This window comes from Megalobrama amblycephala, linkage group LG11 (genome assembly GCF_018812025.1).
Source record: "Megalobrama amblycephala isolate DHTTF-2021 linkage group LG11, ASM1881202v1, whole genome shotgun sequence".
Classification (NCBI taxonomy): domain Eukaryota; kingdom Metazoa; phylum Chordata; class Actinopteri; order Cypriniformes; family Xenocyprididae; genus Megalobrama; species Megalobrama amblycephala.
Window position 1 is genome coordinate 21,406,319 of NC_063054.1, and position 27,893 is coordinate 21,434,211.

Genomic DNA, 27,893 nt, shown 5'->3' on the forward strand with positions numbered 1-27,893 from the left:
ACAGAATCGACTCAAAAGAGTGATTCATTTGTGAATGGGTCATCGTTCATGAAAAAAGAGACAGCGCGCATGGAATAAACTACGCATTTCTTAACATTTACAGTATTGAATTAAAATAAAGTAACGAGAGGAACGTTGCCCATTGTAGCGAAGTAAAAGTACAGATTTTTCATTACAAATGTACTCAAGTTAAAGTAAAAGTACCCACATTTTAATCTACTCTAAAAAGTACAAATTTTCCAAAAAACTACTCAAGTACATGTAACGAAGTAAATGTACTTCGTTACTACCCACCTCTGGTTAGGGATACAGTATGTACAGTATTATATACAGTATGTACAGTATAAAAATCATTACGTCTATGGAATGTCCTCATAAAACATGGAAACCCAATGAGAGTGTGCGTGTGTGTGTGTGTGTGTGCGTGTACACACTACCCTTCAAAAGTTTGGCGTCGGTAAGATTTAAACGTTTTTGAAAGAATATGTTCAGCAAGGATGCATTGAATTTGAACAAAAATACAGTAAAAACAGTAATACTGTGAAATAGTAAAATAACTGTTTTCTATTTTAATAAATTTGTAAAATGTCATTCATTCCAGTGATGTCAAAACTGAATTTTCAGCAGTCTTCAGTGTCACATGATCCTTCAGAAATTATTCTAATATGTTGATTTGATGCTCAAGACACAAATTAGCAATGTGTCAGTTGTGCTGCTTAATATTTTTGTGGAATCCATGATAATTTTTCAGGATTCTTTGATTGCTTAATAAAAAGTTCAAAGGATCACCATTTATTCGAAAAAATAAATATTTAGTTGTATTTTACGGTCACTTTTGATCAGTGCATTCTTGCTGAATAGTATTAAAGGGTTAGTTCACCCAAAAATGAAAATTCTGTCATTAATTACTCACCCTCATATCGTTCCACACCCATAAGACTTTCGTTCATCTTCAGAACACAAATTAAGATATTTTTGATGAAATCCGACAGCCTCCATTGACAGCAAGACAATTAACACTTTCAGTGCCCAGAAAGCTACTAAAGACATATTTAAAACAGTTCATGTGACTACAGTGGTTAAACCTTAATGTTATGAAGCCACAAGAATACTTTTTGTGCGCCAAAAAAACTAAATAATGACTTTATTCAACAATATCTACTGATGGGCGATTTCAAAACACTGCTTCATGAAGCTTCGGAGCTTTAATAATCTTTTGTTTTGAATCAGTGGTTCAGAGCATGTATTTAAACTGCCAAAGTCATGTGATTTCAGTAAACGAGGCTTCATTCCGTGATAAGTGTTTCGAAATTTCAATGGTTCACCACTGAGGGGGGCGTTATTTAGTTTTTTTGGAGCACAAAAAGTATTCTTTTTGCTTCATAACATCAAGGTTGAACCACTGTAGTCACATGAACTGTTTTTAATATGTCTTTAGTAGCTTTCTGGGCATCTGAAAGTGTTAATTATCTTGCTGGAAAAGTAGGCCTCACTGAGCCATCAGATTTTACAAAATCTTAATTTGTGTACCAAATGAAGGTCTTACGGTGTGGAACGACATGAAGGTGAGTAATTAATGACAGAATTCTCATTTTGGGGTGAACTAACCCTTTAAGCATTAATTTTTTAATGAAAAAAAAAAAAAATCGTATTGACCCTAAACTTTTGAACGGTAGTATAAATGTGAATGTGCTAACTGACCTTTAATGAAGGTCAGTACATCTGCTGCCATTCTCCATACTAAAATCATGGTTCACACACATTTACATTTTCTTGATCATGTTTATAATGATTTTGCTTCAACAAAATTAACATTTGGCACAACAAAAATACCATTTTGTATTATCAAAACAATAAGTCATTTTAAATAATGAATAAATAAAACTGTAAATTAAAACTAATGTACCCTTTGGACCACTTTTTACTTTTTTATAGATGACATTTTCAAGAAATTAAATGTTAAACTGCTAAAACTGTAACATAAATTGGCTTATCGAGTGTTTGGCAAATGATTAATCAAAATCTATTCACAGTTCCTCACTCAGGCTTTGACTGGTGACGAAACTAATGATCTTTCACTAAAGACCTCCCATTGGTCAACAAACGGGCTCACCAGCTGGCCAGAGAGTCATTCTGTGGCCTCTGACTGGTTCTCCTGGTCCGCACTGCACTCCTCGCTGGGCTCAAGGCTTTCTCGGTTGTGTCTGGAGCGTTTGTGCCTGTGTCTCCTGTGGCTATCTGCGTCATCACTATCATGACGCCTCCTACTGCTGCCACTAATGAGAGGGAGAGAGAAGAAGGTCACATGATCTATATATATAATGGTTATATAAGATGGTTTGCCCCCTCTAATGAATATCACCTTTGTAGGCCTTTTGTGTTTGTGTGCGTGTTTGTGTTATTCTGCATGATGTGACTGATGTGGGGCTGTAAAGACATGTGAATATACTGTACATGTATTTGTAGTGGTGTTTTGTGTGTAAATTTGTACATAAGTGTAATTATTCGACCCTCTCAGGCTTTGTATGCACTGTAGGGTTAGTATATATATGTGTGCTGCCAATGTAAGAAATGAACTTTATTTTTAAAATTAAGGGTCAATATTTGCACCATGAAATCAATTTTCAGGGGCATTTTTTTACCTTTATGAGAGCATATAAATAAAATGAAATGAAAATAATAAAGAATAAGAAAAAAAATCAATTTTCCAAACAGCTTATCCTAGCATAAAATAAAATGGTATTAGCTGAATTATGGCTGTAAGATCAAAATCAAATATAGAAATAGCTATAAATAACGCACAAGATGTCATTATACAGAAATGCTTGGTTAGAATACATTTTGAATAATTTTCCAATTCCTTTGTCAAATTTTACCGCTCTTTACTGTCTACTGTCACAGCAGATTTTGATCTAACCATTGCTTCATGTTGGTGGGAATGATTTCTTAACAATCAGTGTTTTCAGAGCTGATCTAGTTTGTTTATCCACGAAAAACACTTCAGCAATATTTGACTGCGAGACAGTGAATACAGATGACAGTCACAGGTCACTATGGTGTCCGTAGAGGAATTATACACATAACTAGATAGGATTATGTTATGAAATATATATCAAATGTTAGATAACAGATAAAAAAAAGGGACTGCATGGACTTTTTTCTGCTCCCACATCTGAAATATCAGGGGTAAACAACATTTTAGTCACCTTTGGTGTATATTTTGTCTTTTACTGGTGAATTTGTGCGTTACCTGCGTGAGGATCTGTGTTGTTCATTTCTGTCTCTGTGTCTTCTTTCTCGATGTCTGTCCCTCGCTCCTTCTCTTCCCGAGCTTTCTCTGTACCTCTCGGTCCCATAATGACTGTGATCCCTGTGTCGAGATACACGCTCCTCCTCACTGCACACATATATTCAAGCACACTCGTTAGTATTGAGGAAAATTAACACAGCACATCAGATCTGTACTAAAAACCTAGCAAGATGCTTCACTTACTCACTACCTACCTAGGTAGCTGCCTATTAACTGTCAAGGAACCTAATAAGTGAGCATTTGGAATGCTCAACATGAAAACTGTTATCAACAGAGTTTGACTTTAGCATTTTGCTAAGCTAATGGTGTGATACTTTAAAAAGCATTAAACTGAGTAATATAATTTTAATTAGACGGAACCATTTTTATTAATACTATGAAATTGTCTATTTATAATCAATATTACTTCTGTTTCATGCACCATCTTGGATTACTGGAGTTGCTCGCTCTTGCCAACTACTGTGCTTGATTTTAGCAACTTTCTTTGCACAATAAAATGGTTTAAAGGGTTAGTTCATCCAAAAATGGTGTCATTTATTACATTTATTACACTCTCATGCCGTTCCACACCCGTAAGACCTTTGTTAATCTTCGGAACGCAAATTAAGATTTTTTTTTTTTTTTTTTTAAATCCGATGGCTCCATGAGGCCTGCATAGGGAGCAATGACATTTCCTCTCTCAAGATTCATTAATGTACTAAAAACATATTTAAATCAGTTCATGTGAATACAGTGGTTCAATATTAATATTATGAATCAGCGTGTCGAATCAGCGGTTTGGAGCACCAAAGTCACATGATTTCAGCAGTTTGGCGGTTTGACACGTGATCCGAATCATGATTCGATACACTGATTTATAACGCTTCCGAAGCTTCCTGAAGCATTGTTTCGAAATCGGCCATCGCTATATAAGTTGTTATTTTGTTTTTTTGGCGCACCAAAAATATTCTCGTTGCTTTATAATATTAATATTGAACCAATGTACTCACATGAACCGATTTAAATATGTTTTAGTACATTAATGGATCTTGAGAGAGGAAATGTCATTGCTGGCTATGGAGGCCTCACTGAGCCATCGGATTTCAACAAAAATATCTTAATTTGTGTTCAGAAGATTAACGAAGGTCTTACGGTGTAACGGCATGAGGGTGAGTAATAAATGACATTATTTTCATTTTTGGGTGAACTAACCCTTTAACTTGCAGCCATTATGATGTATCCTAATGAAAGCCTCTAAGTGCACATTTACCACGATCTCTCTTTCTGTGCACATTTACACAGAAAAAGAGAGACAGAGGAAAGAGACAAACTCAATAACCTGATCCTCCATCTGTAATTAGCAGTCAGCTAAAACCTCCGGCCCTCAGGTGCTGTGCTATAGATTAGACTTGGAAACACTAATTAGATGACAGGGGACAAAAGAGTTTGTGGTGGCAGTGGTCAGTGTGAGGCACTTGTGGCGTGTGTATGTATGTGTGTGTGTGTGCGATTGCTCCAGAAAGCTAAATGTTTTTGTTTCACTTAAAGGGTTAGATTACCCAAAACTGAAATTTCTGTCATTAATTACTCACCCTCATGTTGATCCAAACCCGTAACACCTTAATTCATCTTGGGAACACAAACTGACACTTTGCCGGAATTTGACTGACAAGCGATCTAACCAATCATAACGCTGAATCTGTCATTTTGTTCGACAAAGCAGTCAGGAGTTAGAAGATTAAACTCGGTGGACTTAAACTTGAAAAATGGTGTGTACTGATGTCTTTCCGCATTTGAACCAACAATCCTTCTCATGTTCATTCATGTTTATTTTATGCTAACTAGTAGGAAGAGATGATCGGTTCACAAGCCGCTTGAGCTGAGGCGCTACAGCAATCTGTCACGACACATTAAAGGGCCACAAAATGTTTTTTATTGTTTGAATTTCTTAAAAAATTACACAGTTTGAAAGCTGGGACTTTGTTTAATATCATAAGTAACCCTCTGTTTTGTCTGTCGACGTGTTGTCAGTGTCCTCTTTGCTCCGCAATGGATTTTTCACTCTGTGTGGCGTGACAGCGCCATGGCTTGTCGGACAAAGCAACAGTAACTAAGGGGGGTGGGTCTTTGCGAAGGGTCAATTAAGACATTTTTTGTTGAAATCCGACAGGTTTTTTTTTAATGCCCCATAGAAAGAAATGTAATTACCACATTCAAGGTCCAGAAAAGTAGTAAAGACATTGTTAAAATAGTCAACGTGACTACAGCAGTTCAACCTTAATGATATGAAGCGATGAGAATACTTTTTTCCCTGTCATTCTCCTACGCTGTTTATGTTGTATAGACAGTGCAGGCTTCCGGGTTCGGTACGACCAATACCGAGTCAGCATTCTGACGTAAAACTTGGAAGCCTGCACTGTCTATACAACGTAAACAGCATAGGAGAATGACAGGGAAGAGAATGACAGGGTTTGGAATGACATGAGGGTGAGTAATTAATGACAGAATTTTCATTTTTGGGTGAACTAACCCTTTAAAGGCGCAGTTCACACAAAAAAGAAAATTCTGCTTCTTCAAAACATTTTGAGTGAACTATCCCTTTAAGTAACACATATGTTTCCTCTCTGTGCATTTCTCATTGCTAATCAAATGATCTCTATGTTATTGTTAGCAACCATTGCTCAAATCCCAACATGATCTGTCATCGGTATGTCGCATGCTGTTGCAAATTTTTCTTCATGCTATTAAAACGGATTAGAACAATATACATGGCCCTCTGGGACTTATAAATGTATAAAGGCACAATGAGTAAGACATGATGTGGGTGTCTCTGTGTGCGTGCGCGTGAGTGTGTGTAGGTGTCGTGCCAGCTGGACTGAGGACAGGCCAGTCCTCTCTCTAAGCCACAGGAATGAGATCATATCTAGGGGACAAGTGTTCACCAAATGTCCAACCAGTTGCTAAGAGCATTACCAGCCAGATTAAGAGAGAGAGAGAGAGTGAGCGAGAGAAAGGGCAAAGTGAGAAAAGAAGGAAAAACTTTGTGTAGCAGATTGTCTGTGTGCTAATTTTGCCTTTGAGTTCAGCCCTGTTTACACTTGGTAACATTCATCTTGGATGATCTGATCATGAGTGATCAGGCAAGACAAATGAATTATGTTTAAAGGTGCCCTAGAACCAGTTTTTACAAGATGTAATATAAGTCTAAGGTGTCCCCTGAATGTGTCTGTAAAGTTTCAGCTCAAAATACCCCATTGATTTTTTTTTATTATTTTTTTTTAACTGCCTATTTAGGGGCATCATTAAATATGCAGTGATTCAGGCTGTGGCCCCTTTAAATTGCGCGCTCCCTACATTAGCAACATGCTAACGAAACATTTAGAAAGACAATTCACAAATATCACTAAAAATATTATGATATCATGGATCATGTCAGTTATTATTGCTCCATCTGCCATTTTTCGCTATTGTTCTTGCTTGCTTACCTAGTCTGATGATTCAGCTGTGCACAGATCCAGACGTTAATACTGGCTGCCCTTATGTAATGCCTTGAACATGGGCTGGCATATGCAAATATTGGGGTCATACATATTAATGATCCCGACTGTTACGTAACAGTCGGTGTTATGTTGAGATTCGCCTGTTCTTCGGAGGTCTTTTAAACAAATGAGATTTACACAAGGAGGAGGAAACAATGGTGTTTGAGACTCACTGTATGTCATTTCCATGTACTGAACTCTTGTTATTCAACTATGCCAAGGTAAATTGATTCTAGGGCACCTTAGGCAAGGACACATTAAATTGATCAAAATTGACAGTAAAGGCAGTTATAACGTTACAAAAGATTTCTATTTCAAATAAATGCTGTTATTTTGAACTTTCTATTCATCAAAGAATCCTGACTCATTGTCAAAAGTTTAAAGTCACTGCTGTCCAGGACACAACATGAAAGAGTGTTTACACTGGAATGAAATATGTCAAATGTGTTTCTGAGTATCTCTGAATGCAACTAGTGATTGGAGCAAAAAATGTTTTGGACCCCATTAACACCAGTATTTACAGCTCATGATCGAATCCCTCAAAATAGATATTAAATTCCAGTCGTAAACAGGATCTTAGCATGTGATGGATGTTAATTTCTCTCTGCATGTGCTAAAGCGAGAGAGGTTGTATATGGTGAACAGAGTGTTGTCGTTCACTCAGCATGTGGCAGACAGAGATTGATTTTGCAGTTTCTGAGTGGATGTTGTGTAAAACAGTGATGGAGAAGGCCATAGATATCAGAGAGAGGATCTGAGAGCTGAATGAATATGTTAGTCAGTAGGTTCTCTGCTCTCTCAGAGAAATGGCACAGGCGCTAAGCCGCTAACATACCCTCAAAGCCTTGGCGTGGTCGGCTGCGTGTGACAGTTTCAGTCCTAGTTTATGTGGTACAAGGCCAAAAGTGTGTGTGTGTCCTCGCATAGGCCCAGCAGTGAGTCAGAGGACTCATGTTGAGATTTGGCAGTCATTTTATTTAGCACGTTGTCATACTTTTTGATTAAAAAGCAACCCTTAAGGCACTAGAGAGGATATACCCATTCAGACATTTGAGGCCCTATTTTAACGATCTAAGCGCATGGTCCGAATCCATTTTTGTTAGTTTAACGACGGAAAATGGTCCAAATGGGTTGTACCTAGTCTCTTAATGAGTCATGGGTGTGTTTTGGCCGTAACGTGCAATAAACCAATCAGAGTGTCATCTGCCATTCCCTTTAAAAGCCAGGTGCGCTTGCACCATGGTGGATTGCTATTTACATGGCGGAATATAGACACCCTCAACCTGACAAGTCAGTTTAATTACATGTGTGTTTTTCCACGACTGGTCAAATAATTAGTTTCATTCATCATTACTGCAAATAGGTAATTCTGATAAATGCATCGTATAGGCGCATATTACTATTACGCACTTTAAATAACAAAACTAAATAAATACTGCGCAGTTGTTTTCAGTTGCCACAAAATAGCAACACGCCAACAATGCACCTGAACACAACATGTTTTCAGACCAGCACGCCCATGGGCGAAGAGATGGGCACGATTTCATTTGCTATTTAAACAACGTGGGCACTGGACGTGAAAATGAAAACTGCGTCGGGCTGAAACTAGCAAAAAACACTTGATTCGCGCCTGGTGTCACATTGTGCCGGGTGTATGATAGGGCCTATGGTCACTCATGTTCTTTCTGTATGTCTCGATTACACACAGAAACACTTTAAAAAGCAAATATGATATTTTGAGCAGGAAAAAAAGCCTAAATCACCAACATAAGGTAAAGAAGAGTGCAGTTTTTCTATGTGTGCACCTGAAAAAAGCTGGAAGTGAGAGAAAGAGAAAGATTATCTAAAAGAGAGAGAGGATGTTGCCTTCATAAGTGTGACAGACCGGTGTGCTTTCCAGCTGTTCTACTGCCCTGTTTTAATCTTAGCTCTCTCCTCATGTGACCTCACACTGAATATACTGCCACCACAGCACAGACTCAGTGCAGAAATGTTTGTGAGGTCAAAGAGAACAAAATATGGATCACCGAAAAATAAATTCTTTTCAAACTCCGAAATCACCCACCATATCCTTAAAAAAGGGCACTATTTGAGGGGATAGCCATTTGTAGTGGTGTCCGAAACCATTGCGGACCTTATCAAGTGCACTAATGCACCACCCATTAATGCACCTCATTAAGGAGTGTACAACCGATGTACATTTAATGCCTAGAAAATACCAATAATGCACTGTGAGAGTCGCGCACCAAATTAATTCCTGTGTCTGACATGAAGATGGCATCTGTAGCTGAATCATCCATCCATCTATTTTCCAAACCACTATTGGCTACAGCGTAATATCATACAGGTATAAATTCATTTTCAATTGATTATTAAATTGTTTAATTAATGCAGAGACAGAGTTCAAGATAAATCTTTTCATTACTACTGAAGCTGCCAGTTTGCTAAGTTTTAAATGATTATTAAATGGAAAGCACAAACTATGCAAAAGTGGCAGCCCTTCCAGCACTCTCAGAGTCCAAATTCACTCATTCCTTTTCATTTGCTACTTCAAGTGGACTATATTAGTGGAGTAATGTAGGGAATAGTGAATTAGGGTATAGGGGGTGATTTTGAACACAGACTATGACTTTCTATCATCTGTGGAGCATAAAAGCAATAATTCTGAGGAATGTGTTGGTTGCTTTGTTACAAGAAATTACAATGAATGGGGAATGAAGCTGCCAAGCTTCAAAAAGGATGTGAAGCACCATAAAAGTATCATAAAAATGGTCCATATGACTCCATTTCACTTCTTGTGGATCTATACAATATAGCTTTGTAAAAGTCCATGAAAGAAGTAGAGATGTCTGATTGATTCTGATGTTCAACAATGTTTTCAACATTGATAATAATAATGAATGTTTCTTGAGCATCAAATCATCATATTAGATTGATTTCTGAAGGATCATGTGACACTGAAGACTGAAGTAATGTTGCTGAAAATTCAGCTTTGATCACAGGAATAAATTACACTTTACTGTTTATTGACATAGAAAACAGCTGTTTTAAATTGGAATAATATTTCACAATATTACTGTTTTTGTTTGTATTTTTAATCAAATAAATGCAGGCTTGGTGAGCAGAAGATACTTCTTTTAAAACATTAAAAAATCTTACTGACCCCAAACTTTTGAACGGTAGTGTATGCTAAACATTGACAAAATAAAACTAATATGTACAGTCTTTCTCTTCTGGGAGAACAAACCAAAAATAATGATGACTCATCCTGCACTACTGTCATGATCACCGTCTGTTCCTGTCACTCCCCGGACTACACTTCCCACAATTCTCCTTGTCAGTCACATGTTCACTCCACACCAATCACCTGTCGCCACATACAGCCATGCACACACTCCTCACTAATCACCACACCCAGCTGCAGCTTGTTACCTGGACTATAAAAGGACTCTCACTCACACCATCTAATCGCGAAGTCTTGATTACCCACTGTGTCATTTCTAAGCGTTATTCCTTGTCTGCCTGTCCTGTGTTACCGTTCCTGCCTGTTGTCTGTTTCACGATCCTGTGCTGCCTACCTCTGACCCTTGCTTTGTTTACCGACCTGTGAATGTTATCTGCCCGTTCTGACCTCTGCCTGTACCTGGATTACGATTCTGTCTACCCTCTGCTGTTCCTGTTTGCCCCTGGTTTACCCTGCTTGTACGACGACGCTTATCTTTAATAAACGCTGCATTTGGATCCCCTGCCTGAGTCTCCCAGTCGTTACAACTACACAGATTTTTATCCAATCAAATGCTCTCTAGAATGAGAATGACCCTCCCCCAAATCACCTCACCTGCTCTAACAAGCAAAAAGTAATTCTTCTGTTTCAATAAGAAATGCATTGACACATGAAAGAAAACTGCACTCGTCAAGAAATCTCACAGATCTTAAAAACAGCTCCAATTAAATATCCAATTAAAGGTGCTAAAGAGGATGTTTTGTTTTATACATTTTTGCAATATTACTTGAAACTGTCTTTACTAACTGATAAAAGACTATTTATTAGGTGCACTGAAAGGAATAATATCAATATACATCATCTGTGCACGAGGTAGGGCCTTAAAAACATCAGCCAATCGTTTACGCGATCATTGCGTAAACGGTTGGCCCTCTGGCTTGTCAATCACTGCCGTGACGTTCCTTGTGAGAGACGGCGCGGGCCGCAGCTGCGCTCTCCAGTAACTTTCCACACTCCACAGGCGCTGCATGCAATGTTTTTGTCAGGAGACAGGAATAACAACTGCAGATTATGAGTTACCTGCGGTGAGTCCAACATAATGAATCCACTAACACGACACAGCGAGCGAATGCCGGTGGTAAACACTCGTGTTCCAATACTCGTGCACGAGTTTTGGGAGGCGTTCCTTTGAAATGAGCTGTGAAGGAGGGGGGTTGTTCTTACGCATGCACTCATTTCAAAAACTCAGTAACAGTCTTTGGATTCTCAGTCGACGGAAAAATCCTCTCTATCACCTTTAATCATGCTATATTCAGACTGTCTTACCTTCTGTGGTCTTGGGAGGAGGGACTGTGTTCTCGGTACCGCTCTCTCTCCCGCTCTCGCTCTGTCTTGTGCCCTCTTTCTCTGGTTTTCTCTCTCACCCTTTCTTTGTTATGACGGGTGTAGTTTTCCCATGCCTTGTCATTGTCTATCACACCTGGCCAGGAAGCAACGCCCACTACGGGTGAGTACACACCTGGAAAAAAGGAAACATGAAGATATTTAAGAAGCAGATACAAATCAATATCTATTGATTCAACTAAATATAATAATAATAATAATAATAATAATAAATAAAATAGATCACTTTATTAATTGATAATGTTAATATTTGATAGCTACTATATTAAATTATTAGTATAATATAATTAATAGTAGTGACATTAAACATCAAAGTTTTATCACAAAAAATGAGATTAATCTGGAATGACCATAAGCGTTGACATATTACAATATCACAAAATCTAAAAAATAAAGCTTGTTCAAATCTGTCCTAAAGGAAAGATATAACAGTTTTATGCAGCACATTTTTGCTGCATATTTAAACAACACATTTGAGACAGATGGCAGGACAACAGCTTGCTATATGCGCTCTCTCTGTCTCTCTTTCACACACAAACACACATACAACAATCACTGAAAGCTCACAGTGACAATAACTGCTTTGTCTCTTGAGCATGCTCAAATTATTACAACATGCAGAGGTTAACAAGGCCACAGCAGATTTTCTGACATGCTCATTTTTCTGTGCGTGTATGTCCTTGTTAACCTCTGCCTGCAATAATGATGTGTGCTGGACTGCAGTGGAAATGCTTGCAGTGCATTTCTATGCTCAGTGGCTGGAAACGTATCCCTCCACAGTTGTACGGGACGTGTGTGTGAGGCGATGATGCGAGGGTGTTGAGTATGTTAACGCTTTGTATGCAGTTCTACTCTCTGTTGCCGCCACCAACCCCCCTCCCCTCCCCCCTCCCCACACGCCCTCACATGTAGAAAAAAAGCTCTATGACGTTTGTGGCTGCTGGTGTGTGGCAGTCTGACTTTTGTTTGTGTGAGCAGAAACTTTTCTTTTTGCTCTTTTGATTGTCCAGGGTGTATGATGCTCCAATTAAGACAGTCCAAATGCACTTTCCAAATTAAATATTTTCCCACTATTCGCTAAAAGACGTTTGGAAAATCCACAAGGAAATGTTCCTCAAACACAGACTTAAAACACATACACAAAAAACATGAAAAGGTTTCCTTTCCCACACACACACACATAATTCAGGAGCCAATGAAAACTCACAATGTTCCAATAGCATTTCCCATAAATCCCAAATTTATTGTCAGGAACTAACCTTTGAATCACATTACTATATAAAAATCATGATTATTAGGTTAGAACTGGCATAGAACCAAAGACGATGGTAAGCTCTTTAGAACAATCATTCAACAAAATATACTCATTGCAGGTGTAGTGCATATCTTTCATAGACTTTCAATATTCATACCTGCAGTAAAGGGGTAAGGTGGAGCTGAGCGTCGATCATAGCCTCCTGCCAAACGTCCACTACTGTGATGAGAAAGATAACGTTAGTGTCAAATGTGTGGCTCAAAAATCCACTATTTTGCATTTTTCTAATTTGTTTTATTTTAAATATTTAAAATAGTTTATAATTTTTCTTAAAGGCTTAGTTCACCTAAAAAATAAAAATTATGTCATTTATTACTCACCCTCATATTGTTCTACACGCGTTAAGACCTTCGTTCATCTTCGGAACACAAATTAAGATATTTTTGATGAAATCCAATGGCTCAGTGAGGCCTCTATTGCCAGCAAGATAATTAACACTTTCAGATGCCCAGAAAGCTACTAAAAACATATTTAAGACAGTTCATGTGAGTACAGTGGTTCAACCTTAATATTATAAAGCGACAAGAATACTTTCTGTGTGCCAAAAAACAAAATAATGACTTTTCAACAATATCTATTGATGACCGAACACTGCTTCGAAGCTTTATGAATCTTTTGCTTCGAATCAGTGGTTCGGATCGCGTATCAAACTGCCAAAATCATGTCAACTATTGAAATTTCAAAACACTTATGACGGAACAAATCCTCGTTTACTGAAATCACATGACTTTGGCGCTCCGAACCACTGATTCGAAACAAAAGATTCATAAAGCTTCGAAGCAGTGTTCGGTCATCAATAGATATTGTTGAAAAGTCGTTATTTTGTTTTTTGCCGTGCAAAAAATATTCTCGTCACTTTATAATATTAAGGCAGAACCACTGTAGTCACATGAACTGTTTTAAATATGTTTTTAGTAGCTTTCTGGGCATCTGAAAGTATCTTGCTGGCAATGGAGGCCTCATGAGCCATCGGATTTGATCTAAAATATTTGTGTACCGAAAATTAACGAAGGTCTTACAGGTATAGAACGACATGAGGGTGAGTAATAAATTGCAATATTTTTTTCATTTTTGGGTGAACTAACCCTTTAAAATCATATGGATGCACATAAACACTAATTTGACCTTTAACCTTTCTCTTTCAGGAAAAAGAGATGCTATAACATGCAATATGATTGACTTTGCCAAAGGATCCTTATGAACAAAAACGAAGAAGTGTTAAAGATAAAAAAATACATTTAATTAAAAAGTAATTTACTCTTACAGCACCCTGAGCAGACAAGACCCTATTGCTTTTAACGAACAACAAAGAGAAAGGAATAAATAGAGCAAACCAACAAAATAGGCAAAAAATAAGAGAATAAAGGGTTAGACAGAACTTTTCTCAATGATCAAAAGACTTTCCTCTGTTTCAGAGCTCAATTTCCTCACTGTTTGATGTTACTGGCATTAACTCAAAATGCAGCATGCGCCCGGTAACGTGCCAGCAGTGTGTGACTGTGTGCGAGTACGTGAGCAGATACAGCTCAGGCAAACAAGCCATTGCCATAAACCCTGGCTGCCCGCCCTGCTTCCGGGGCATTCTGCTGGAGTAGAAGTTGAATGTGTGTGTGTGTGTGTGTGTGTGTGTGTGTGTGAGAGAGAGAGAGAGAGAAAAATCGCATCCAGCAGGACTCCTTGTGGTCAGGTGTTGGTTAAGAACACACAGGTTCTATTAATATCTCTGGAAAAGATGCTGCTGTTCTGGTTTCTCTTTCTCTCTTTGTCTTTCTCCCTTTCTGTATCCCACTTTGTCTATTCTCTCGCTTAAGAATGTTTTTCAATTCAGCCAGCTAGAGTTTTTCATTGTTGCTCCATGTCTATACACATCAGAACAGACAAAAGGAGATGAGAGGAGGAATTTATGATAATTGATGTTAGAAGATCTGGCAGTTACAGTCTCATCTCACCCCTGAGGTAAGCTTTAATTAGCGCCTGGCTCATTAAGACAGCTAATCACTGCAGAATTTGACCCTAATGGCCTCACACTAATGGCTGCACAGAGACGCTGCCCATGGAGTAGGCTGCTCCTCATTGTTTATCTAAGCTCATCAATGATTATTAAAACAATTATTATTGATATTCCACAATATGTGATAAGGGATCGCTGACAAGTAATGAAACTATACTAGATGTGGATGCCAAGTCTCAAAACATCTAATCAAACCCAAGGCTGAAAGCAATCTGCCTTCAATATAAAATGATTGCCTCTTCCTAAAAATGGACTGTGAATTCTTTTTGATGACTAGAGAGCCAAGGCATGATACATTTAAAGTAGAAGGAAAGGTGCTGTGCTTTTAAAATAATCTCCCAGAGAGCCTTGTGGCTTATTTCAGGGGTGTCCCTCAGGGCTTTGTACAAGGACCCTTTATATTTACTATATACTCCCAGCATGTGATGTTTATGTGTGTAAAACGAGCATGCATGTGACAGAGAGGACAGAAAATAAGGGAGAAAAGAAGAAAAGTGAGTTTTTTTGGAGTGATGGTAGGAGAGGAAGTGATTCATGAATTATACAGTTGTTGGCTGGCAAGGTTCGGATGAACGGAAACTCCTCCAAGGATGTTTGGACTTGGCAGAGAGACTGAGACGTGAGAAGAACCATTCTTTAAACAACAGAAAAAAGAATGAAAAAAGCAAACTTAAGGATCAGGAAATGGAAAAAAAAAATGGAGGGAGTTGGGTCAGAAGAGGGTGAATACAGATAAAATTAGCACAGAGAAGTAGAAATAAAGAGAATGAAAATTTAACTAAATAACCTCTATAGCTGAGTATATGACATCAAGAAAAAAAAAAAAAAAAAAAAAAAAAAACTTTCCCAAGATTTTAGATAGGTTCTTGTACTACTGTTACTATCCAAAAAATCTTAACTAAAACGCTTATTTGTATATTTGATGTTTTTGACATTTGATTAATAATGCAGGGTTGATGTCAAATTATCATAATTATGAGATGAAAATGGACAATGGATCCATAAGCAGTTTAGTTGTTGATGAAAGCAACTTATATAATAATCGCATCAATTTTAAGATCTTGCAAAACATTTTAGAACAAAAAATGTGCACCAGGTAACACTGGATAATAACATGGCATATCAAAAATAAATGTGTGGGGGCACCCAGCTATCTTTATCCATTTAGTCTGCTGCCATTTTGGTTCTTTCTATAGGACATAAATGACAGTCAAGTGAGAGAAGTCAGAGCTTTCATAAAACTTGCAGTTACGTGCTTGCCAAAGGCATGAACAGAGCACAAATCCATATAAGACTCACGCTGATGCTTGACGAAGATGTGAACAAAGCAGAAATCCATTTAACCCACACTAATGCCTTTCAACAGTGGAGAAGCACAGATATCACTTATCAGTGACAAAATGTGCATTTCTATTTGTTTTTATTTTATTTTGATGTCTGTAAAATTGGTCTTAAATCCTGCTTCTTAAACTGCCACTTAACAGTGATATTACTTAAATTACTAAAAAAAAAAAAAAAAAAAACTGATCAAGCTTAGAACTGGAATTTTGCAAATGGCATCAGGCAACTTCAACATCATATACATTATAATATATAATATTCAAAAAATTTGCATATATTTAAAAAAAAAAATACACAGAGGGCAAGCATATGTGTTACATATACTGTAGAAGTATTGGTAACACTACAATAAGGTTTCATTAGTTAACTCATTTAGTTATCATGAACTAAGAATGAACAATACTTCTACAGCATTTATTAATCTTAAAGGTGCCCAAGAATGCTTTTTCACAAGATGTAATAAAAGTCTAAGGTGTCCCCTGAATGTGTCTGTGAAGTTTCAGCTCAAAATACCCCATAGATTTTTTTAAATTAAATTTTTTAACTGCCTATTTTGGGGCATCATTAACTATGCACTGATTTTTTCAGCGCGCCGCCCCTTTAATTCACGTGCTCCCTGCCACACGAGCTCTCGATTATATTACAGCACATTTACAAAGTTCACACAGCTGATATAACCCTCAAATGGATCTTTACAAGATGTTCGTCATGCATACTGTATGCATGCTTCGAATTATGTGAGTAAAATATTTATTTTGATGTTTATATTTGATTATCTATGAGTTTGAGGCTGTCCTCCGTGGCTAACGGCTAATGCTACACTGTTGGAGAGATTTATAAAGAATGAAGTTGTGTTTATGAATTATACAGACTGCAAGTGTTTAAAAATGAAAATAGCGACGACTCTTGTCTCCGTGAATTCAGTAAGAAACGATGGTAACTTTAACCTCATTTAACAGTACATTAGCAACATGCTAACAAAACACTTAGAAAGACAGTTTACAAATATCACTAAAAATATCATGATATCATGGATCATGTCAGTTATTATTGCTCCATCTGCCATTTTCGCTGTTGTTCTTGCTTACCTAGTCTGTTGATTCACCTGTGCAGATCCAGACGTTACTGGCTGCCCTTGTCTAATGCCTTTCATAATGTTGGGAACATGGGCTGGCATATGCAAATATTGGGGCGTACACCCCGACTGTTACGTAACCGCGAATCCGCGTGTTTTTTTCCGAAAGTCTTTTAAACAAATGAGATTTACATAAGAAAGAGAAAGCAATGGAGTTTGAAACTCAACGTATGTCTTTTCCATGTACTGAACTCTTGTTATTCAACTATGCGGAGGTAAATTCAAATTTTGAATCTAGGGCACCTTTAATGTTAATTTCAATGCACTGTGAACTAACATGAACTAACAATGAACAACTGTTTTTTTATTAACTAACATTAACAAAGATGAATAAATACTGTGACAAATGTATTGCCCATTGTTAGTTTATGTTAGTTAATACATTAACTAATGCTAACAAATGAGACATTGTAAAGTATTTATAAATAGAAGCATTTCTAAACCTAGTAAAATATATGTATATGTACTATAAAAATATATAACATATTCCTGTTGTTTAGAAAATGTCATGATTCCCCAGAAACCTCAAAACAATTGGCACTGAACCACACAAATGTTCTGCAGATGATGATGCCTGTCAAACTGTGAGGGGAGTGAATCTAGAAATAAAGTAAGTGAGGGGGGAGATAGAGAGGCAGAGACTTGGCTGTTTGTCTTAGGGAGAAAGGGAGGAAGAGTATGAGGCATAGATGGATGGGGAGTTCTGGATGCCTGTAAACAGGAGTCCAGAGGCACAAACATGGCCACTATGTCTATGTCTCTCTCTGCCTTATTTGGCAATTGACTGGGTCGGGGACGGCTTTTTAACCGTATTTTAGTCCTAAGGAGATAAGTTATGGCGTCAGAGAGCTGAGAGGCATATAAGTACATGTACAAAGAGACAGATACACACACAAACACAAACACACACGCTCAGAGACACACTTAACCGCCTAAAACACACGTTTGATAGCTTCCAAGCATAGAGATGAGCTGAAAGAGCCGGATCAAACCGAATAAGTTATTCTGTGTGTATGGAAGAAAGACAGTCACAGTGGATTAACTGAAGCAGATGGGAGTTTAGTGCCTTTGTCTTGATTTCTCTTCTTCTAAGTCTGGGGTGAAACTTTGATGAGCTGCCCTACATACTTTCAGGCAGGAACAGAGACAGAAGTAAGGACTCTGACAGAGTGAAAAAAAAAGCTTTTGTAGTTGCAGCCTAGTTTAACTGTCCCATAAACTCCATGAAGGCTGCCAATCACAGCTTTAGGAAGAGTCAATCATCTCAGTCATGAGGGACACTGAATGAATGAGTCCCTAACTTTTAAACTTGCTTTACTTTTTTGTTTCAATTTCATGGGCATCTTTTTATTCTTTATGTGATACTTCCTTTTGGTAATGACAATTTACCATAATAGTCTGCTAGAAGAAAATATTGTGCCCACAAGTAGCAGCATTTACTTGTCTGTCCTGTTTGGATTGTTTTAGCATATAATTCATAAACTATGGAAATCAGGTAATAGAAATGACTATATGATTCCATCCAAGTTGCGAAATGTACACTACCATTCAAAAGTTTGGGGACAGATTGATTTTTTTAAAGAATTTAATAAAAATAATCAATATAAATGCTGTTCTTTTAAAGGTGCCCTAGGATTAAAAATTGAATTTATCTTGGCATAGTTAAATAACAAGAGTTCAGTACATGTAAATGACATACAGTGAGTCTCAAACACCATTGTTTCCTCCTTCTTGTGTAAATCTCATTTGTTTAAAAGACCTCCGAAGAACAAGCGAATCTCAACATAACACCGACTGTTACGTAACAGTCGGGATCATTAATATGTATGCCCCCAATATTTGCATATGCCAGCTCATGTTCAAGTCATTAGACAAGGGCAGCCAGTATTAACGTCTGGATGTGCACAGCTGAATCATCAGACTAGGTAAGCAAGCAAGAACAATAGCAAAAAATGGCAGATGGAGCAATAATAACTGACATGATCTATGATATCAGTATATTTTTAGTGATATTTGTACATTGCCTCTCTAAATGTTTCGTTAGCATGTTGCTAATGTACTGTTAAATGTGGTTAAAGTTAAGGCAAGCGTTAAAGTTAAGGTTAAGGCAAGCGCGAGCTCCGGGGGCGGAGAGCACGAGATTTAAAGGGGCCGCGCAAGGAATAGATGCATATATATATATATGGCAGTTAAAAAAATTAATAAAAAAAAATCTATGGGGTATTTTGAGCTGAAACTTCACAGACACATTCAGGGGACATCTTAAACTTATATTACATCTTTTAAAAAGACGTTCTACGGCACATTTAAACTTTCTATTCATCAAAGAATCTTGAAAAAAATATGTATCATGGTTTCCACAAAAATATTAAGCACCGCAACTCTTTTCAACATTGATAATAAGAAGAAATGTTTCTTGAGCAGCAAATCAGCATATTAGAATGATTTCTGAAGGATCACTGAAGACTGGAGTAATGATGCTGAAAATACATAATAAATTACATTTTAAAATATATGAAAATACAAAACAGCTTCTTTTTTTTTCTTTTTTCTTTTTTTAAGTGAATAACAACATTTCTATCCCATGCATTTCCATCATAATTTATGTCCATGGTTTGTACCACATACAATATTTATTCTTTTCAAATGTGAAGCGTATTAGTTTATACTTATAGGTATTTTTCTTTTATCTTGGTGTTTCCGTTTTGAATTTATGTTATACATTTTCACTTCATAAATTTAAAATGGATGGACACTCAACCAATGACTTCATCTGAATATCAGCTGGTTAAACTGGATTATTGAAGGTTAGTGAACAGGTGACAACATTTTTAAGTCTTTTTCACAAGCTCTACCTCTTTGTCTCTCTCTTTCTTTCTCTGTCTCTCATTTTCTCCCTCTTTTGCCTGTATAGTGACCTGCTATGTTCTTGCATTCTCTGTCTGCTACATCTCCTCTGTCTCTCTCTCCAGTATCTATGCAACATCAACCTGGACACATATACATACATGATCCATATATCATACACAAACCCTGCTATAATGCTTAACAATCAAAAATTACAGGGGAAAAAACACCACATCAAAATAAACGCTTACCTATCTAACGTTGGCATCACAGGTGGAGGGGCACCGGGAGGTAATGGGAAACCTGAAACGGCAGGCATAAACAGACATTTTGTGAATAATGATATGGTGAAATCAGAGCATAAAAAAGAGAAATATTAAAATCATAAGTGCACGTTGCAGTACAAACTTCTTCAAAAGAAAAAAATATGATTTCATTTATTATAGCAAATGCATGTTTGTGTCTGTGTGTGCATATGTCCAGATGTCTTGACCAAATGAATCAACACTGTTTATGACACATCCAGACAGAATTCTACAAACGCAGTGGCCTGCAACTTTTACCGCCCTTGCAAACCGTGACGCTCCCCCTTTAAATGCGTGCGTGAAACAAATGGGCCTTCGCAGCACCCCAAAAAACACATTCTCCCTCACATGGCTGAGACACACTTATCTGCTTTGATCACACTCAGCCACAGACTCACAAACATTCATGCACATCTGGGCACCATCCCCCTTTTGTTTTTCCACGGACCCCTGATGGGAGCCAGCTCCAAAAGACAGTTTTCAACAACAACAAAAATGACTGGAAAAAGGCTGAAAGAAAAACAGTAATTTGAGGAACACAGAAATCATGCAGCTCTGGTTAACACAGAACGAGGCAGAAACGCAGCGTCCACTCCAACGCATGCATCCACTCACACAGAGCCTCGCAAATCATCTGTGTTGTCCTTGAAACTTCAGAGTCCTTGAAAAAGTATGTACTTTGTGAACTATGCCCTAAACTACTCTTTATTTTCAGTCTGCCTGTGGATGCTATGCTAATTTATATCAGAGATCTGTGGCAAGCTACAAAATAGTTCAGTAAGTTCACAGATCTGCTGCTAGTGCTCATTAGTACATGCTTCTATGCAATATGAGTTTGTCAATGTGTATTTTGTGCACAAGGACAAAACAGAACTAATTTGTCAAATGTATGGTACCTATGGATATGGAAGCTTGTTTCCGCCACTGAATAAAAAAAAAAAATGCGTCTTTTTATCTCACAATTCAGACTTTTTTTACTAGCAATTGCGAATTATAAAGTCAGAATTGTGAGATATAAACTCGCAATTCTGATTTTGTATCAAGAAAAACGTCAGAATTGCGAGAAAGTCAGAATTATGAGATATAAACTTGTAATTCTGAGAATTTCCTTAGAATTAGACTTTATTTCTCGAGTTTATATCCGCAATTCCGACTTTATAACTCACAATAGGATGTTTATATCTCACTATTCCGAGAAAAAAGTCAGAATTATCTTTTAAAGGTGCCATCGAACGTTTTTTTACAAGATGTAATATAAGTCTAAGGTGTCATTTAGAAAGACAATTTACAAATATCACTAAAAATATCATGATATCATGGATCATGTCAGTTATTATTGCTCCATCTGCCATTTTTCGCTATTGTTCTTGCTTGCTTACCTAGTCTGATTACTAGTCTGATACTTTAGCGCTAAGCCAAGTGTTGCATGATTTGTATGATGTTTCTATCATGTTTGGTACTTCAAGGCATATTTAAATGTGTTTCTGGGAATTTCTGAAACGTGTGCAAAGTTTCATGAGTTTTCGAGCATGTTTAGGCACTCAAAAATGCGATTCATTTCGGAGAAGAAGAATAATTGACTGAGCAATTCCAATAGGGTTCTCACACCATCGGTGCTCGGGCCCAAACGACAGAATTGATAAACTTGTAATTGCGAGTTATGAAGTCTAATTCTGAGGAAAAAAATACTTTTTTTCTCAGAATGAAAAAGGAAAAAAGTCAGACTTGCAATTGTGAGTTATAAAGTCAGAATTGCATGATATAAAGTTGCAAGTTTATTTCTCGCAATTTTGAGAAAAAAGTTAGAATTGCAAGATGTAAACTCGCAATTGTGAGAAAAAAAGAATTGTTAGATAAAAAGTCGCAATTACCTTTTTTATTTTTTATTCAGTGGCAGAAACAAGCATTCATACAGTAGGTCCCACTTTATAATAAACAAATACATTTGTTAACATTATTTAATGCCTTAGGTATTTACAACAATTTTCTTTATTTAGGTTAATGTTAATTTAAATTATAAATGTATTTATTTAAAAGTCTATTTATAAATATATATGTACTCTACCATTGAAAAGTTTGGGGTTGGTTAGATTTTTTTTTTTTTTATAAATTAGTACTTTTATTTAGCAAGGATGCATAAAACTGATCAAAAGTGACAATAAAGACATTTTTAATGTTACAAAAGATTTTTATTTAAAATAAATGGTGTTTTTTTTTTTTTGCCTTGACCCTTACGCACAGAGATGGTTCCAGATTCTCTGAATCTTTGGATGATATTATGCACTGTAGATGATGATAACTGCAAACTCTTTGCAATTTTTCTCTGAGAAACTCCTTTCTGATATTGCTCTACTATTTTTCGCCGCAATTGGGGGAATTGGTGATCCTCTGCCCATCTTGACTTCTGAGAGACACTGCCACTCTGAGAGGCTCTTTTTATACCCAATCATGTTGACAATTAACCTAATAAGTTGCAAATTGGTCCTCCAGCTGTTCCTTATATGTACATTTAACTTTTCCGGCCTCTTATTTCTATCTGTCCCAACTTTTTTGGAATGTGTAGCTCTCATGAAATCCAAAATGAGCCAATATTTGGCATGACATTTCAAAAAGTCTCACTTTCAACATTTGATATGTGACCTATATTCTATTGTGAATAAAATATAAGTTCATGAGATTTGTAAATTATTGCATTCCTTTTTTATTCAAAATTTGTACAGTGTCCCAACTTTTTTGGAATCGGGTTTGTACTTCACAAGTATGTGCTTGTCTTTTTTTCTTGTTTTCCATCTTTTTTGGTTTTCTTTTACTGAAGTTTTATTTTAAGCTGCTAGACCTTTTAACGAAAAGATATATTGTGCAAAGGGTGCTTAAAGGTACTTTATGAACATTTACAACCATTAATGTCCTCTAAAAGGATCACTGGACCCTTTTTGTACAAAAATATTTAGACTATCAGTACAAAAATGTAAAATACAAATCCTCTCCGATCAAATCTGTTATGAAATTATGATTACAATGAAAAAAAAGGCTCTCATTTCTCTACAACCCCATTAAATCAAAACATTCCTCTCTTAACAACTGGCTCCCTCCATCTTTTTACCCTCTCTCTCTTTCAGCACAGCTGGGTCATTCAGCACATTTCCAGTGCCACGATTGTGCTGGCATGGCACTTTTTCTTTCTTCCCGCTCTGAGCTATTTTTAGCTGCACACAGCCAGGGCCGGCACCAAGGGGGGGCATTTGTGGGCCACGTCCCCCCAAAAGAGTTACTGTGCCCCCCGAAAGTGACAGCAAAAAGCAAGAACGCATTTGAAAGCAATTACAAACGCGTGAAATGTACCCAATGCACTCCACACAACACATTAGCAACACAAAAATAACAGCGTGGCCGTAACAGTACAGCGATATCCGCAGGGGGAGCGAGTCAGAAAAAGAGGCCTATAACTTAAAGATGGGGAGGTGGGCTTATTCTCTGATAAAATGAAAATGGCCTGCTCTGGATTAAAGGCTGAACTTCAAAGGCTGGGCCTGACCAGGAAGTTTGATATTTTGACTGTATTAAAAAGGATGAGTGGGTCCTAAAAAAGGGGATGATGGCTGAGTCAGTAAGAGGTCTGAGTGGGCTGGAGGAGGAGTGGCAGGATTTGGCAGGAGGCGATTTCTGATGGGGCTTTGAAGCAGAAGAGGAGTAGAGTAAAGAGAGCTCAACTATAGACTTCCTCTTGAAAGTGAGGTGGAGCAGCATCTGCAGGAAGTTGGCCAAGCTGAGAGCCAGCAAGCCTGCGCTGCAGAGGAAAACCTGGAGAGAATTACACACACCTGGATATAGACGCACCAGCTCAAGCGCACATGTTGCCAGACTCCTACAGAGACACATGCATGCTCAATATTTAGTCACTGTCAAAAGGAACATGCACAGCTGCTGCAGTGAATCTGGTTTAGCACTAAACTCATGAAACCTAAGCATAAACATCATTTTGGGGCATCATGGGGCATTTCTCTAGGTTGCCCTAGTGTGCAATATTTTAACACAGAAAACATGGTAACACTTTACTATGGGAAACAATTCTGACTTTTAACTAGTTGCTTATTAGCTTGCATATTACTAGAACACTTGCTGTTTATTAGTACTTATAAAGCACATATTAATGACTTATTCTGCATGACCTTATTCTACATCCTTTAATCCTACCAAATACCTAAACTTAAAAGCTACAACATCTTGCTAACTGTTAATAAACAGTAAATTAGGAGTTTATTGAGGCAAAAGTCATAGTTAATAGTGAAAATGTGTCCCCCATACTAGTGTTACCAAAAACACATGAACAAAATATACAAACTACTTCATAGGGCAACAGATGTAGACTCAGTGCAGTTTGCTATCATACCTGACAAAAAATAACCTTAATGATTAAAATGCACCAATAAGACATGTGTTCAGGATATTAAGGTTCTCTTCAGACCAGGAGAAGGCAGCAGGTTGCTCAACATGGGTGTGAATCAATCACATCATGGATAAATGTTGTCATGGCAACCACAAATTCCCCACGGTTGGCCATATGTACAATGCAGCGCAATGAAAACATCAACACGACCTTTGACCTCCCTTGGGTTGTTTGAAAATGTGCTGGTGTGCTGGTCAAAAAAGGTCCAGCTTTATCTACCACATGGATCATACACATACATTAAATAAAACCATAATAGATCTCATATTTTAAGAAGACGTTTTGTGTATATGTGTATAAGTTTAGGGTTGGTAAGATTTTTTTAATGTTTTTGAATCAATTCTCACCAATGCTGCATTTATTTGATAAAGAATTAAAAAACCAGTAATAAAAAAAAACAATTAACTGTTTTCTATTTGAATATAATGTAAGTTCTTTTTGTGTTGGCAAAACTGAATTTCCAGTCTTCATTGTCACATGATCCGAAATCATTCTAATATTGTGATTTAATGCTCAAAAAACATTTATTATTATTACCAATGTTGAAAACAGTAGCGCTGCTTAACCAATATACAGGTGCTGGTCATATAATTAGAATATCGTGAAAAAGTTAATTTTTTTTATTGTAAATTATTTTTAAAAATGAACTTTTTTAAATGAACTTTTTTAAATTTTGATGATTAGAGCATACAGCTCATGAAAGTCCAAAATCCAGTATCTCAGAATATTAGAATATTTCCTAAGATCAATCAAAAAATGGATTTTCAAAACAGAAAAGTTCAAGTTCTTTAAAGTATGTTCATTTGTACACTCAATACTTGGTCGGCAGCACATATTACAGCAAATTACTTGCTCCTAGCACAAATTACAGCATCAGTGAAGTGTGGCATGGAAGTGATCAGCCTGTGGCACTGCTGAGGCACTATTGAGCCTTCAGATCATCTGTATATTGTTGGATCGACTGTTTCTCATCTTTCTCTTGAAAATATCCCATAGATTCAGGGGTCAGGCATGTTGGCTGGCCAATAAAGTACAGTAATATCATGGTCAGCAAACCACTTGGAAGTGGTTTTTGCACTGTGGGCAGGTGCTAAAGTCCTGCTGGAAAAGGAAATCAGCATCTCCATAAAGCTTGTCAGCAGATGGAAGCATAAAGTGCTCCAAAATCTCCTGGAAGATGGCTGCATTGACTTTGCACTTGATAAAACACAATGGACCAACACCAGCAGATGTCACGGCCCCCCAAATCATTACTAATTTCAGAAACTTCCCACTAGACTTCAAGCAGCTTGGACTCTGTGCCTCTCCAGTCTTCCTTCAGACTCTGGGACCATGATTTCAACATGAAATGCAAAATTTACTTTTATCTGAAAAGAGGACTTTCGACCACTGTTCACTGTCCAGTTCTTTTTCTCCTTAGCCCAGGTAAGATGCTTCTGACGTTGTTTCTGTTTCAGAAGTGGCTTGGTAGTCCTTTTCCTGAAGATGTCTGAGTGTGGTGACTCTTGATGCGCTGACTCCGGCTTCATTCTACTCATTGTGAAGCTCTCCCAAGTGTCTGAATCGGCTTTACTTGACAGTATTCTCAAGCTTGCGGTCATCCCTGTTGCTTGTGCACCTTTGCCTACCCAATTTCTTCCTTTCAGTCAACTTTGCATTTAATATGCTTTGATATTTCACTCTGTAAACAGCCACCCCATTCAGTAATGACCTTCTGTGACTTACTCTCTTTGTGGAGGGTGTCAATGATTGTCTCCTGGACCATTGCCAAGTCAGCAGTCTTCCCCATTAGTGTGGTTTCAAAGAACAAGAGATACCCGGAATTTATACTGTAGGGATGGTCATTTAATGAAACTCAAATGTAAATATTCTAATATTTTGAGATACTGGATTTTGGACTTTCATGAGCTGTACGCTCTAATCAACAAATTAAAAAAAAAAAAAAAAAAACTTTTGAAATGTTTTACTTTACATGTAGGGAATCTAGAATATATGAAAGTTTCATTTTTAAAAATAATTTACAATAAAAAAATGAACTTTTTCACGATATTCTAATTATATGACCAGCACCTGTACTAAAATATCAAAAGAACAGCATTTATTTAAAACAAAAATGTATTAATTTCCTCTAAACAAAAATATTACCGACCCCAAACTTTTGAATAGTAAATTATTATAACAATAAATTAAGCCAAAATATTCTGAAATACAAATAATCTCCAATTTAAAGGGTTAGTTCACCCAAAAATAAAATTTATGTCATTAAGTACTCACCCTCATGTTGTTCCAAACCCATAAGACCTTAGTTCATCTTCAGAACACAAATAAAGATATTTTGATGAAAACCGAGAGGTATCTGAACCACACATAGGCAGCAATGTCATTGCACGTTTCAAGGCCCAGAAAGGTAGTAAAGACATCGTTAAAATAGTCGACCATGTGACTACAGTGGTTCAACCTTGGTGCCGCTCGGATTTCATCAAAAAATATCTTAATTTGTCTTCTTACGGGTTTGGAATGATATGAGGTTGAGTACTTAATAACAGAAATTTGGGTGAACTAACCCTTTAATCTTAGCATTATGAGGACTGACCCGATTGTTATGAGAATAATCTGATTTTCATTTAATATGCTGGTTAATATGCTGGACTGTGTCTTTTCTGACGTGTTCTATTTGATTTTGTAACTATTATAAGTGAGAGTTTTGCTCAAGGACAAGCTGAAGAAAAACCTGCAATGTCGTAGCATTCACATGCTACTACGTCACTACAGAGCATGAGCTAGTCCCTTTTCTGCTGACACAGTAAGTGTGCATGAGTGTACAGTATGGAGCTTGCTTACCGGGTGGTGGTGGTGGTATAAGGGGGGGTGTGGTGCTGACGGAGGGAGGAGGAAAAGGTGGAGGTGGGATGTTTGGAGGAAAGAAGGGCAACAGCTTTGGGGAGGACAGCTTTGTGTCCGAGGATTGCTCTGAAACGACCTGAAATACACATATATCACACAGATATGTATATGAGATCAGCACTATTTATGTCCA

General features: G+C 37.2%; 1 protein-coding gene across 3 annotated transcripts in view; it reads right to left on the bottom strand.

Annotated features, from left to right (window-relative positions):
* Window positions 1-1,768: 1,768 nt before the first annotated feature.
* The window catches only part of fip1l1a (FIP1 like 1a (S. cerevisiae)), a 40,853-nt gene continuing 14,728 nt past the window's right edge, over window positions 1,769-27,893 (bottom strand). The window contains exons 10-16 of one of the 3 annotated variants that reach the window (XM_048206682.1): window positions 27,698-27,836; window positions 20,356-20,407; window positions 20,176-20,247; window positions 12,868-12,929; window positions 11,378-11,570; window positions 3,251-3,397; window positions 1,769-2,276 (exon numbers count right to left, since the gene is read on the bottom strand). In XM_048206682.1, coding sequence (XP_048062639.1) covers window positions 2,129-2,276; window positions 3,251-3,397; window positions 11,378-11,570; window positions 12,868-12,929; window positions 20,176-20,247; window positions 20,356-20,407; window positions 27,698-27,836 — 813 coding nt within the window. In that variant the 3' untranslated portion in view covers window positions 1,769-2,128. Of the gene's footprint in view, window positions 2,277-3,250; window positions 3,398-11,377; window positions 11,571-12,867; window positions 12,930-20,112; window positions 20,248-20,355; window positions 20,408-27,697; window positions 27,837-27,893 lie in introns of all 3 variants that reach the window. The other 2 variants (XM_048206681.1, XM_048206683.1) reach the window with 2 other exon arrangements.